The sequence below is a fragment of the Lepus europaeus genome, chromosome 14 (assembly GCF_033115175.1).
Source record: "Lepus europaeus isolate LE1 chromosome 14, mLepTim1.pri, whole genome shotgun sequence".
Taxonomy (NCBI): domain Eukaryota; kingdom Metazoa; phylum Chordata; class Mammalia; order Lagomorpha; family Leporidae; genus Lepus; species Lepus europaeus.
The window spans coordinates 20,073,585-20,086,894 of NC_084840.1; the positions used below are offsets into that span (position 1 = coordinate 20,073,585).

General features: G+C 63.4%; 1 protein-coding gene across 5 annotated transcripts in view; it reads left to right on the top strand.

The window, feature by feature from the left end:
* Nucleotides 1-13,310, top strand: part of NFASC (neurofascin) — a 65,304-nt gene that overhangs the window by 20,507 nt on the left and 31,487 nt on the right. For 3 of the 5 annotated variants that reach the window (XM_062211278.1, XM_062211279.1, XM_062211280.1), the window contains exons 7-18: nucleotides 813-924; nucleotides 2,353-2,537; nucleotides 3,507-3,638; nucleotides 6,475-6,618; nucleotides 7,006-7,117; nucleotides 7,397-7,563; nucleotides 7,981-8,128; nucleotides 8,926-9,050; nucleotides 9,859-9,903; nucleotides 11,201-11,302; nucleotides 11,533-11,730; nucleotides 12,992-13,062. In XM_062211278.1, coding sequence (XP_062067262.1) covers nucleotides 813-924; nucleotides 2,353-2,537; nucleotides 3,507-3,638; nucleotides 6,475-6,618; nucleotides 7,006-7,117; nucleotides 7,397-7,563; nucleotides 7,981-8,128; nucleotides 8,926-9,050; nucleotides 9,859-9,903; nucleotides 11,201-11,302; nucleotides 11,533-11,730; nucleotides 12,992-13,062 — 1,541 coding nt within the window. The remainder of the gene's footprint in view (nucleotides 1-812; nucleotides 925-2,352; nucleotides 2,538-3,506; nucleotides 3,639-6,474; nucleotides 6,619-7,005; nucleotides 7,118-7,396; nucleotides 7,564-7,980; nucleotides 8,129-8,925; nucleotides 9,051-9,858; nucleotides 9,904-11,200; nucleotides 11,303-11,532; nucleotides 11,731-12,991; nucleotides 13,063-13,310) is intronic. The other 2 variants (XM_062211282.1, XM_062211281.1) reach the window with 1 other exon arrangement.

Genomic DNA, 13,310 nt, shown 5'->3' on the forward strand with positions numbered 1-13,310 from the left:
GAGGGTGTCCGCAGACAGGCAAGACCCTGCCCACGGGGACGTCTTTCCTGACGTGAGCCTGACACCATCAGTCCCTGGGGACCACCTGGCCTTTGCAACCTGGTTGAGGGGTACACCACCTCCTCCATCTTGGCTGCCACTGTCACTCCCCTCCCCCACCTATCCCCCATCTCACATGCAATTAACACCTCCCCAGCTCCCTCCCCAAGTCATTAGTTAGGAGGCAGACCGTGCCTGGCCCCCAGTGATTTCTTGTCATCTCTACTCTCTTTCTCTCCGAGTCTTTGCTCAGCCATTCGTAACCCTCTGCGTGGCTGACAGTTTCTCTGGGGCTCTGGGGCTGCTTGTCTGCAGGTCCCAGGGAGCCAGCCGTCTGTCCTGCAGCCCTGTGTACCCCTGCTCTGTCTCCCACGTCCCTGTCTGGGGAGGAAGGACCACAGTGAAATGGCCTGGCCAGAGGCCACCCCAGGGACTGCTGGGAGCCCAGCCCAGGATGCTCAGGGGGTCAACTTCTCATCACTCAGCTCAACCCCTGCTCCAGGGAAGGGGGGGTGGGAGGAATCCCTGAACCCTCAGGGAAGCCAGGCTCCTCTCGGCAGATCCTTCCAGAACCTGGAACTGCTAGCACACATGTGCAGTGGGGCCGAGGCACCCGAGCGACCCCACCCAGCTCTCAGGGACGCCCAGGCCCTTTGGGTGAGGGGCTTTTCACCTGGTGGGATCCACCAGGCAACGGCTCTCTCTGGACGCCAGCTTTGGCCTGGTCCGCCTGGGGTGGTGGGCTCAGGCACGCTCCCTCTGTCCTGTTGCAGCCCGAGGAGTCGCGGAAAGAACCCCCAGCTTCATGTACCCCCAGGGCACCTCGAGCAGCCAGATGGTGCTGCGCGGCATGGACCTGCTACTGGAGTGCATCGCCTCCGGGGTGTAGGTATCGCCCGCGCCCCAGCCGCCCTCCGGGGTGGAGGTATCGCCCGCGCCCCAGCCGCCCTCTGGGGTGGAGGTATCGCCCGTGCCCCAGCCACCTCCGGGGTGTAGGTATCACTCATGCCCCCAGCCACCCTCTGGCAGCGTGGGGTGTAGGTATCGCCTGCGCCCCAGCCACCTCCGGGGTGGAGGTATCGCCCGCGCCCCAGCCGCCCTCCGGGGTGGAGGTATCGCCCGCGCCCCAGCCACCCTCCGGGGTGGAGGTATCGCCCGCACCCCAGCCGCCCTCCGGGGTGTAGGTATCGCCTGCGCCCCAGCCACCTCCGGGGTGGAGGTATCGCCCGCGCCCCAGCCGCCCTCCGGGGTGGAGGTATCGCCCGCGCCCCAGCCACCTCCGGGGTGGAGGTATCGCCCGCGCCCCAGCCACCATCTGGAGTGCAGGTATCACCCGCGCCCCCAGTCACCCTCCGGCAGCACAGGGTGTAGGTATCAGCCACCCTCTGGGGTGTAGGTATCGCCCGCGCCCCCAGCCACCCTCCGGCAGCACAGGGTGTAGGTATGGCCTGCGCCCCCAGCCACCTCCGGGGTGGAGGTATCACCCATGCCCCCACTCACCCTCCAGCACACAGGGTGTAGGTATTGCCCATGCCCCAGCCGCCCTCTGGCAGCACGGGGTGTAGGTATTGCCCACACCCCAGCCACCCTCCGGCAGCACAGGGCGTAGGTATCACCTGCGCCCCAGCCGCCCTCCGGGGTGGAGGTATCGCCCGCGCCCCCACTCACCCTCCAGCAGCACAGGGTATAGGTATTGCCCATGCCCCAGCCGCCCTCCGGCAGCACGGGGTGTAGGTATGGCCTGCGCCCCCAGCTGCCCTCTGGCAGCACGGGGTGTAGGTATCGCCCGCGCCCCCAGTCACCCTCTGGCAGCACAGGGTGTAGGTATGGCCTGCGCCCCCAGCCACCTCCGGGGTGGAGGTATCACCCACGCCCCCACTCACCCTCCAGCAGCACAGGGTATAGGTATTGCCCATGCCCCAGCCGCCCTCTGGCAGCACGGGGTGTCGGTATCGCCCACACCCCAGCCACCCTCCGGCAGCACAGGGTGTAGGTATCGCCCACGCCCCCAGCCGCCCTGCAGCAGCACGGTGTACGGTGGATGTGCTGTGTTCTCCCCGCGTGGGTGCCCACAGCAGCACAGCAGAAAGAGATGCCGGCAGCAGGGCTTCGCAGATTCTGGCCATCTCTGCCTGAGATGAGAAGGGAGACAGTCGGGCATCCTGTGTGCACGTGCAGGAGGACCCCCGGGGGTCTTAGCTAGGCCCGCCAGGCTCTCTGTGGACCAGTGTCCTGTCTCACAGGACAAGTGTGCCAGGCTCCGAGATGTGGCGAGCGGCCATGTGTAGCACTAAGGCTTGTGTTTCCTGCTAGCCCCACACCAGACATTGCATGGTACAAGAAAGGCGGGGACCTCCCCTCGGACAAGGCCAAGTTTGAGAACTTTAACAAGGCCCTGCGCATCACCAACGTCTCCGAGGAAGACTCCGGCGAGTATTTCTGCCTGGCCTCCAACAAGATGGGCAGCATCCGGCACACGATCTCGGTGAGAGTAAAGGGTACGTTGTGTGTATTTCTCATTATGATCCCTGGGCCGCCCTGAGCACCAGGCCCGCCCTGCCCCGGGGGAGGCCGCAACACAGCGGTTAGTGGCCAGCAGTGACCTGCCGTGGGTGGGAGGGAGGGAGTGCACCTGGGAGAGGGGGCGGCTGAGGGGAGGAGCCCACCCTGCCCACCGCCGGGTACTGCTCGGTGCTGGGGCCCCCTCGGCAGGTGCATTTCTTCCCGTGGCCCGTCGGGAGCCCACCCGCCTTTCCCGTGTTTCATTTTGCATCGCTGTTTGCGACGTGTCGTCCTAGCCCCGTGCCGTCTGCGTGCTCGTACGTGCTGCTGTGCTGCTTTTAGAAATGGGGAGTCCTCTTGGCCGAGGGACTTCCCTAGATGCCCGCCCCCAGCTGTGGGTGGTGGGACGGTGGGGGTCAGAGAGCAGAGAACGAGCGTCTCCTCGGCGCCCCCTGGTGGATCTCACGGCCGTGGTTTCACACTCAACCCAGGGGATTCTTGGCCTTTGAGGAAACTGACCCAAAGACTTCTCAGAAAAAAATTCCAGCTATTCCCAGAATTTTCCAGACTGTCAGAAGGGCTGCCCTGCTAGGAACTGTCTCCCCAAGGTTCTGGGGCTAACAGGATGAAACGAGGCCGCTTCTGGGTGGGCTGATGGTGGCTGGAGTGGCCGAGACCCGCAGGGACTGACCAGCCCCCGAGCCCTCCACCAGCCTGGGCTGTCAGCGGGCCCTGGCAGCAGGAGCTTCCAGGGTGTTCCAGGGGCTCTGCCGAGCAGCCCCACGGAGGGCTCTGTGACGCAGTCAGCATCCGCGCTGCCAGGCCAGCCACGCGCAGGCTGGGCCGAGCCTTCCCGTGAGGACGAGCCCGGCCTGGCGGGGAGGCCTGGGCTGCGACTTGGGGCTCCCAGCCGTCCCGGCACAAGCCTGCCTGACACCCCTGCCTGCCCCCTCCTTGTCTTCCAGCTGCTCCCTACTGGCTGGATGAACCCAAGAACTTGGTCCTGGCTCCTGGCGAGGATGGGAGGCTGGTGTGTCGAGCCAATGGGAACCCCAAGCCCACTGTGCAGTGGATGGTGAACGGGGAGCCCTTGCAGTGTGAGTCACGAGCCGCCCCCCCCCCCAGGCCCCTTGTCAAAGACTGCAGACCCCCGCACTGCCAGCCCTGGCTGGAAGCGGAGGGAACGAGGGTCCCAGTGGCTGCTGCTTCTCCGAGCCCAGCTCCTGGGGCCTCTCCAGCACTAAGATCCCTGCCTCTTGTTTGTGTGAGAGCTGGGGGCCGGCAGGCACTGGCTGTGTGTCCAGGCTTCGAGAATCTGCAGAGCCCAGTTCGGGTCTGTGGCTGCCTCTCCCAGGGTTTGGGCTCTGAGTGCTGGCTGAGCCCCGAGAGGTAGAAGAGAGCTCAGTGACTCCTTGTCATGAGTTAACCGAGTCCTGCTGTCTGCCGAGGTGGGGCTGGATAGGAAGAAGAGCTTCCCAGGAGCACAGAGGTACACAGGCGCCATGATCGAGCAGGTGCAGATGTGGGAAGGCCTGGGCCTGCCCACGTGCATGGGGTGGAGACTCTGTGGGCCCTCGCAGCCAGGGTCTCGGTCACGTTTTCACGTCGAAGTCTCTCCTGCGTGTCCTACCATGTCTTTCTCTGAGGGCTCAGAGGGGAGGTAACAGGACGCCGATGAAAATTCAGGAGCTGACTTGCGAGCGGTGCAGAGGTGGGCGCAGGCAGAGGGATGCCTGGGAACATGCCTTTTGTTGGTTTTTTAAAAGATTTATTTATTTGAACAGCAGAGTTACACAGAGAGAGGGAGAGACAGAGAGAGAGATCTTCCACCCACTGCCTCAATCCTCAGATGGCAGCACAGCCAGGGCTGGGGCAGACCGAGCCAGGGACCAGGAGCTTCCTTTGGGTTTCCTACGTGGGTGCAGGGGCCCAAGGACTTGGGCCATCTTCTGCTGCTTTCCCAGGCACCTGAGCAGGGAGCCGGACCAGAAGTGGAGCAGCCAGGACTCAAACCGGCACCCATATGGGATGCTGGTGCCACACGTGGTGGCTTTACCTGCTACAACACAGCACCCAGCCCTAAGAATGTACCAGGGAGACATTCACCGTGTGCCTAGCACCAGAGCCCTGTCGTCTCAAATCTCAGACGTTCACAGTGAGAAACAGGGCTGCGATTGGCACAGCGAGTCCCAAGAGCACACAGCTGCTAAGTGATGACGCCACGGACCCCCAGCCCCGTCCCCAGGAAATACAGCGACCCTGGCTGCAGGTGGAAATGGGGACACAGCCTGCCCCGTGCAGGTCCCTCTGGCCCCGGGGCACTCTCAGAGTCAGACAGTGGTGCCAGCTACACTGCGACATTGTTAAGTCAGCGCAGCCCAGGACTCGAAGCCGAGAGCCGTGGTCCGGAAGGATCGCCTGTCTGCCACTCTGCAGCAGCCCGTGAGGGAGCGCCCGCCGGGAGAGCTGGCTCCCTGCGAACTGGGCCAGGAGGCGCTGAGGTGCTGGCCTGGCTTTTCGCGGCACCTTTCTGCTGAGCGGGCCCGGGGAGGGGTGACGACACAGATGCTGATCTTGTCTTCGTTTGTCCTCTGCTGCTTTCGCAGTTCCTGGCCCAGACCCGCTGTCTGTGGAGTGGCGCCCGCAGGGCCAGACTCCTGCCCCCTCCTGCACCCTCCCCACTGCGGGTCTGAGCGAGCCATCTCAGCCTCAGCTGGAGCGCCTGGGGCAGAAGTCGCCTGCTGGCGGTTCTAGATGGAGAACGTGGCCGTTCTTTAGCGTTCTGGAAAGCTGTGTCGACGGCTCCTTGTCATTCCTGTCTCTGAGCCCTCCTTGGGTGGCAGTGGGCACAGGTGGGGGTGATTCTTCCCTGTTTCGTGGACAATGGAGCTGAGATTCCTGGCTTGCCCCAGTGCCAGAGTGGGCAGGAGGGCAGGCCCGAGACCCCACAGCCAGCGGCCCCAGAGAACTGAGAGAGAGTGACGTCCTCACGGGGTCCAGGTACATTGCCTGGGGAGATTTGAGCTTAGGCAGGTAGGAGGACCCTTGGGGCTGGCGTTGTGGTGCAGCAGGTTAAGCCACCACTTACAACACCAGCACCCCACATCGGAGCACTGGTTCGAGTCCCAGCCGCTCTGCTTCTGACCCGGCTCCCTGCTAATGTTCCTGGGAAAGCAGCAGAAGTTGGCCCACTTGCTTGGGTCTCGTGGGAGACCTGGATGGAGCTCCTGGGCTTCTGACTTCAGCCTGGCTCAGCCCTGGCCATTAAGGCAATTTGGGGAGTGAGCCAGTGGGTAGGACGATCTGTGTGTGTGTGTGTGTGTGTCACTCTGCCTTTCAGATAAATAAAATATTAAAAAAAAATTTTAGGAGGACCCTTTCTGTTTCCAGAAGGCCCTGGCTCCCAGGTCTAACTCTGAATGTCTGCAGAGGGTGGGGGAGGGGGTCGATCTTGTCCATTTGTCTGTTGCACTATGCAGAACATTGAAATAAGTGCACGCTGGATTAAAAGGGCAATAGCAGTGACTGTCAGTGCTACCGCACCTCCTGCTGAGCATTTTACATATGACAAACTCCCAAGTTACCTTCACCCAAACCGCTTGGGCGTCCTGCTCTGCCGACAAGGAGCCTGAAGCCGAGGTCTCAGAGATGGCCGTAGGTGTTGGGACCAGAATTCGACCCCCGTCCGCTTCCGGAGCCTCCGCTCTCCCCCGCGTGTGGGTCGAGCAGGGCTTCGCGTTCCCTGGGACAGAAGGAGAAACGGGCTCCAGGAGGGCTCTGCAAGGGCCCACATTCAGCAGTGGTGAGGCCAGGTCTTCGGGAACCGGCCAGCGCCAGCTTTCTAATGGTATCTGGGAGATCCATCCACAGCCCCTCCTGTCTCCCGCCCACCTGGCCTGCTGCTCACGAGGAGTGTCTCTGTCCAACCTGTAGCGGCACCACCCAACCCGAACCGCGAGGTGGCCGGTGACACCATCATCTTCCGGGACACGCAGATCAGCAGCAGGGCCGTGTACCAGTGCAACACCTCCAACGAGCACGGCTACCTGCTGGCCAACGCCTTCGTCAGCGTGCTGGGTGAGCGCCCCCACAGCGGTCTGCCCGGGGCTGCATGAGGGTCTGCCTCCCGGCCATGGGCAGGGCAAGCAAGAGGCTGGCAGGATGGGGAACTCGCCCTTACCCTCAGGGTGTCGGGTGGGAGGTGGCTCCAGGTACTTGACTGCCTTGCTGAGCCAGGAGAGGGCTATGTAGGGGCAGCTCGAGGACCTGCTGGGTAAGTTGGGGAAGCCCCTTGCAGAAGCTGGGGGGTGGGGCAAACAGGTGAGCCTCCTCCTTCCTCGCCTCCTCGGAGGACTCTTGTAGAGGGGAGGGGAGATGCTGTGAGGAGGAAGCATGTAGGCGCCAGGCCCAGGGGGAAGCAGCAGGAGAGGTAGACCCCGCAGCCAGCACCGGTTCTCACCGCAGATGTGCCGCCGCGGATGCTGTCACCCCGGAACCAGCTCATCAGAGTGATCCTGTACAACCGCACCCGGCTGGACTGCCCGTTCTTCGGGTCTCCCATCCCCACGCTCCGATGGTAAGTCCCAGGGGGCCAGGCCTCCCCCGGCAGGGCCATGGGTCTCACCTTGCTCCGCCCCAACTGGCCCATCGTGGGTATTCAGCGAGACCTGGGAGCCCCGAAGGGCCAAAACTAAGCAGAGCGCAGTAGACCACCTGGGTCAGCCCCTCCGTGTGCAGAGCGGGAAACTGAGGCCCCGGAGAGGCCCTGAGAGGCTCGGGGCTGCGGCCTCCTGGCCCGGGGCTCCCGCGGCAGCCCCCTCTCAGTACACCGTGTGTTCTGCTGCTCCGTCGTGAGGTTTAAGAATGGGCAGGGGAGCAACCTGGACGGCGGCAACTACCACGTGCACGAGAACGGCAGCCTGGAGATCAAGATGATTCGCAAGGAGGACCAGGGCATCTACACCTGCGTCGCCACCAACATCCTGGGCAAAGCCGAGAACCAGGTCCGCCTGGAGGTCAAAGGTGAGGGCCTGGCTTCCCAGGCACAGCCAGGACCACGTGTGGTGTTCACGCGGGAAACACTGCCTCCCGTTGACCCCACATGGGCCCTCAGCACCTGCACATCCTTCCAGGCTCCCAGCTGGCCCCGGGGCAGGGTCTTCGATTCACTCTACCACCAGCCCACCAGCCTGCCCCAAGGGGGAGGGGGAGGGAAACTGCTGCCGCACCGACTCCCACTGCCACCCCAGAAGCCCCAGCCTGTGCTCCTGAGCCATATGGAAAGATCTGGAAACTCCTCCCTGTGACCCCCCGCCAGCCCCGCCCCCGGTTCCCACCAGCTCCCAGCGTTGGTCCAGGGCCTCGGGATCACCCTCCATGGTCATATGGGGGTGCTGGGCAGAGACAAGACCCCTGGTGAGCTCCTTGGGCTTTCTGCAGACCCCACCAGGATCTACCGGATGCCAGAGGACCAGGTGGCCAAACGGGGCACCACGGTACAGCTGGAGTGCCGTGTGAAACACGACCCCTCCCTGAAACTCACCGTGTCCTGGCTGAAGGACGAGGAGCCGCTCTACATCAGCAACAGGTCTGGTGCTGGGGCATCACTCTTGGTGCCGGACACCTGTTCCCTCTTCCCCTCTCTTCCCCCAAGCTCCCCTTGCTCCAGGTACCACTGCTGGCAGCCCAGCTTGCAGTACTCGTGTTCTCCAGCAGAGGGCAGGGTTGGCCACTCCCAGCTAGCTTTGGGCCTCAGGCTGGCTGCTGAACCCCTCGCCCCACACTAGGACCCAGGTGTTAAAAGTAGGTCAAAGGCCCTGGCCTGCAGGCAGGGTTGAGAACCCCTGGTTCTCTCTGGGGCCCCCTCTCCTGGGGCTGGTGTCGGGCCTGGGCTCCCACAGTTCCCAGCCACATCTGAGCATGGCTGGGGTGGGCAGCCCTCCGCTGGTGCACACAGTGATGTCGCTGGCTCACCCTGCTCCCCTGGGAGACAGTCCAGGGGGCCTGAGACAGGCTCCCCTGAGCCTGGTGACGGAGGGGAGCCACTGGGCTGAAGACGGGCAGAGCCACGAGGGAGGCAGGGGAGAGGCCCCGATCCGCTCCTGCCTGGAGGTGCCCTTGTTTGGGGCGGGGTGCGGGGAGGGAGCACAGAGCCCAGGAAAGCCACGGAGGCAGGCACAGGCCAGGGCACCGCTCCGGGCCACATGAGCTCTGCCCCTCAAGCCTGGAAGTGCCTGTGGTGACAGTAAAGGCCCGGCCTGTCTCAGAGCACAGCGCTGGCCTCGGCCCCCTGCCTGGGAGAAAGCAGCACCCTGCCCCCACCTGCCCCCACCCGCCCCCACCCGCCGTCCTCCTCTCATCCCCACGGCATCTTCATCTTCGCAGGATGAAGAAGGAGGACGACTCGCTGACCATCTTTGGGGTGGCCGAGAAGGACCAGGGCAGTTACACGTGCGTCGCCAGCACGGAGCTGGACCAGGACCTGGCCAAGGCCTACCTCACCGTGCTAGGTGACTGCCGCCCACGCTGGCCCTGACCTCCTTCCAGCCTCAGGCGTCCCGCAGGCAGCACCTGCCCCGGGCTGGCCCGGCCAGGAGACCTCTGGCCCCTTGACCTCAGGGTCAGGAAGCTGCCTCTTTGAGCAGACAGTGCTGGAGCCGCTGACACCCCCACATCCCAGCTTCGGGGTGCCCCAGCGATGGGGACAGTGGAGGGAGACTGCGTTCCTGCTTCACGCCTGGCTCCGCCCCCCTGAGCCGGCTCAGCCCTCCCAGCGTTAAAGCACAGGGGGGTTGCACACAGCAGGTTTGGGATCCTGCTTCAGTCCCCTCCCTCCATCCCCCCTTCCTCCCCACACCCCCCACCCTGCTGGCCTTCCTCCCCCTGCCCCCACTCTGGTGCCATTTCCCAGTTCTCTGCTCACTGAGCGAGACGATGGCACTGTCCTTGTGCCCCGCCAGACGCCCCACCAGGCCGTCCCAGACCCAGGAAGGAAGCAGAGCCCCTCCCGCCCCCCTCCTCCGCCCTCTGCCCCACACCTGCCGCTGTCAGCTGCGGGTGCGCTGCACCCCTGCCCCCCATCCCCTCGCAGTGGAGGCGCTGTGGCTGATGGCCGTGGTGTGGATCAGGGCAGGAGGGAAGCGGAGCTCCTGCCCCAGCCGTGGAGGCGCCATGGAGGCCTCTGTGAGGGCGGGGCCTGTGGAAGGGAGGGGGAAGCCGGGCCTGGAACGCCTCCTTCCCGGCTACCTAGGGCCCCCGTTCCAGATCCTTCTAACCTGCCTAACCTGCTAACCTGGATAACCCGTCTTACCTTTGCAGCTGATCAGGCCACTCCAACTAACCGTTTGGCTGCCCTGCCCAAAGGTAATTTGTACTAATCACCGCCAGGCACCGGGGGTGGGCCCAGGAGGAGGAAGGCGCTGAGGAAGGGCCGCCTGGGTGCTCGCATCCGCCCTCCGAGCCAGCGTGCCCGGCCCCTGCTGCAGGTGGAGCCAGGTGGAGCCTGGATGCCTTCCCTGCACCCGTCCCCTCCCGGCCTGGCCCCAGCCGTGCTCAGGTCACCCCATCATCGGCGGCCGCCCCTGTGGCAGCCTGACCATGCTGCACCCTCTGTCCACGCAGGGTCTGCCCTGCACCTGCTCACACGCGTACGGGGCTGGTCCTTCAGGTGCCTCTGGTCACCCACATGGGAACAGCCGGTTCAGGGAGCAGGAGGAAGGCACAGCTCTTGCCTCCCATCTCTCCTCCCCCACCAGCCAGTGGCCATCTGGCTTTATTTTATTTTATTTTATTTTTTTAAGATTTATTTATTTGAAAGAGTTACACAGAGAGAAAAGGAGAGGCAGAGAGAGAGGTCTTCCATCCACTGGTTCACTCCCCAATTGGCCGCAACAGCCAGAGCTGCGCTGATCCGAAGTCGGGAGCGAGGAGCTTCTTCCAGGTCTCCCATGCAGGTGCAGAGGCCCAAGAACTTGGGCCATCTTCTACTGCTTTCCCTGGCCACAGCAGAGAGCTGGATCAGAAGTGGAGCAGCTGGGACTCAAACCAGAACCCATATGGGATGCCAGCACTGCAGGCAGTGGCTTTATCCCCTATGCCACAGCACCGGCCCTGGCCATGTGGCTTTATACCTGGGCCGGGACAGCCCTCTGCCCTGTAAAGCAATCCCAGTGGGGCTAGAGCCCCCCAAGGTGCTGCCCCCACCCCATTTGGAAGCCTACTGGGGCTCCCAAGCACTGTACCCACGGCTGACACTCACCCCTCCCTGGTCTGGCCCTCCCTGTCCGCCCTGCCCCGGGCATACACCTCAGGCAATGATTGTCACAAGAGTGGAGACAGAAGTCCAGGCTCCCTGGCCAGCTCGTGCGACACCCTCGGGACGCCCACCCTCGACTGCTTCTCCCCAGGCCCCGCGTGCCCCGTCTCCTGCCCCCCACCCTTTGATGTTCTTTTTGGGTTTATGCTGAAATGTGGGGTCTCCTCTTTGTTCTTCCTTGGCCCCAGAGGGAAGGGTCCCCGCACCGACCCCCATGGCCTGCCAGGGGCCAGGCCCTGCTGTAGTGCAGACCTGGGCCTGGCGGGGCCGTGCGGGGCGGGCGCTGGCTCGGGAAGTGCCGCCTCACTCAGGACTTCCTCTGGTGTGTCCTCCCTCTGCTGCCAGGGCGGCCAGACCGGCCCCGAGACCTGGAGCTCACCGACCTGGCCGAGCGGAGCGTGAGGCTGACCTGGATCCCGGGGGACGCCAACAACAGCCCCATCACAGGTCAGCCCGCACCCCATGCCCCAGAGCCCAGAAAGAAGGCTGAGAGGAGCTGCCCTGGCTCCAGGCCCCGCCTTGCTACTGTGGTCCCTGGGACACCTGGAGCCCAGGTCTCCCTTCTGGGGGGGTGGGGGGAGCCGGCCCTGTGCCCCTGTCACCGGCTGAGGGCTCTGGCATGGAGGGGCTGGAGCCAGAAGCCCCCCACAGCTACTCTGTCTCCCTTGCTCACTCAGACTACGTGGTCCAGTTTGAAGAGGACCAGTTCCAGCCAGGGGTCTGGCACGACCACTCCAAATTCCCAGGCAATGTCAACTCGGCTGTCCTGCAGCTGTCCCCGTACGTCAACTACCAGTTCCGGGTCATCGCCATCAACGAGGTCGGCAGCAGCCACCCCAGCCTCCCGTCCGAGCGCTACCGAACCAGTGGGGCACGTGAGTACCAGAGGGCTCCCAGAGAAAGTTCTGGAAGCCGCGTGAACGTGGGCAGGTCACCATCCCGAGGTTCAGCTTCTTCAAAGGAACGCTGGCCACCCCTGCATCACAGGGTCAGTACCTCTTGTCACTCATGGCCTTGATCCTTGGTTTTCTGCTTGGGGGGGGGGGGGCCCGCGGGGAAGTGTGGCAGGACTCGGTGACGGGATCTCACATCAGAACTCAAGCACGTCAAGTTGTGAGCTTGGGTGGTGTGCACCAGTTCCTAGACGTTCCCCCGGGTACTAACCACCAGGGAGGAGCCGGTCTGAGTTGAGACACAGCGACAGAAGGCGTGGTCCACCTGTTGGCCGTCCTCAGCGTGGAAAACCTTGTGATGGACGCTCTCTGCCAAGGGAGTTCAGCTGAAGAGAAATCAGCTGTGCTTTGGGGGGTTAACTTCTAGCTGGGGAGGTGGGCTTTGGACCTGATGTGTTGAGACACCCGCATCCCATAGGGGAGCGCCTGGGTTTTAGCTGTGGCCCCACTTCCAACCTCAGCTTCCTGCTAATGTGCACCCTATGAGGCAGTGGATGGCGATGGCTCAAGTACTCGGGGTCCTGCCCCCAGGAGACCTGGCTCCCAGCTTTGGTCTGGCTGTTGTGGCTATCTGGGGAATGAGCCAGCAGATGGAAGAGATCTCTCTCTGTCTGTCCCTCCCTCCCTCTCTCTTTCTCTTTCCCTCTCTCTCTCGCTCTCGCTCTTGCTCTGAATCTCTCTCTTCCTTTCAAATCTCGGGACTGGTGTTGTGGCACAGCCGGCTAAGCCACCACCTGCAACACCAGATCCCATGTAGCACCAGTTTATGTCCCGGGGCTCCGCTTCTGATCCAGCTCCCTGCTAATGGCCTGAGAAAGCACCAGAGGAGGGCCCAAGTCCTTGAGCCCCCGTCACTCATGTGGGAGACCAGGAGAGAATTCCTGTCTCCTGGCTGCAGCCTGGATCAGCCCAGGCCATTGCTGACATTGTGGAGAGTGAACCAGCAGATGGAAGATTCTGCTCTCTCTCTAACTCTGTCTTTCAAATTCATCTTTTAAAAAAGAAGCGAGTTCTAGTGAGAAAGGTGATTGAGAAGGGAGTTGAACCGTTCTCGGGACAGAGCGTGTGTATAGATGCTAAGAGGAGGCAGAGTGGACCCGTCAGCCGGGAGGGCGGTGGGTTGTGTGCTGTGCTCTGGAAAGACATGAATTGGACTTGAACTTTGCATTGGTTTGGGTTCCAGCCCCTGAGTCCAACCCCGGCGATGTGAAGGGAGAGGGGACCAGGAAGAACAACATGGAGATCACGTGGACGGTGAGTCCCCCACCCCCGGGCCTTGCAGCTGGCCGCCCTCTGCCCCTGCACCCCCAAGACCCCGAGGCCACCCAGTGGTCCAGGCCGTCCGCTGGCTTGGGCGGTCACTCTTCTCTGAGAAGCCAGGCTCCTCTTGAGCTGGACAGCCGGGAAGCACACAGGGCAGGTGTCTAGGAACCAGATGGGGGCGAGGACACAGAAGCAGCCGTGCCGTAGACTGCCAGTGTAGCAGAGGTCGGAGAGGGCGC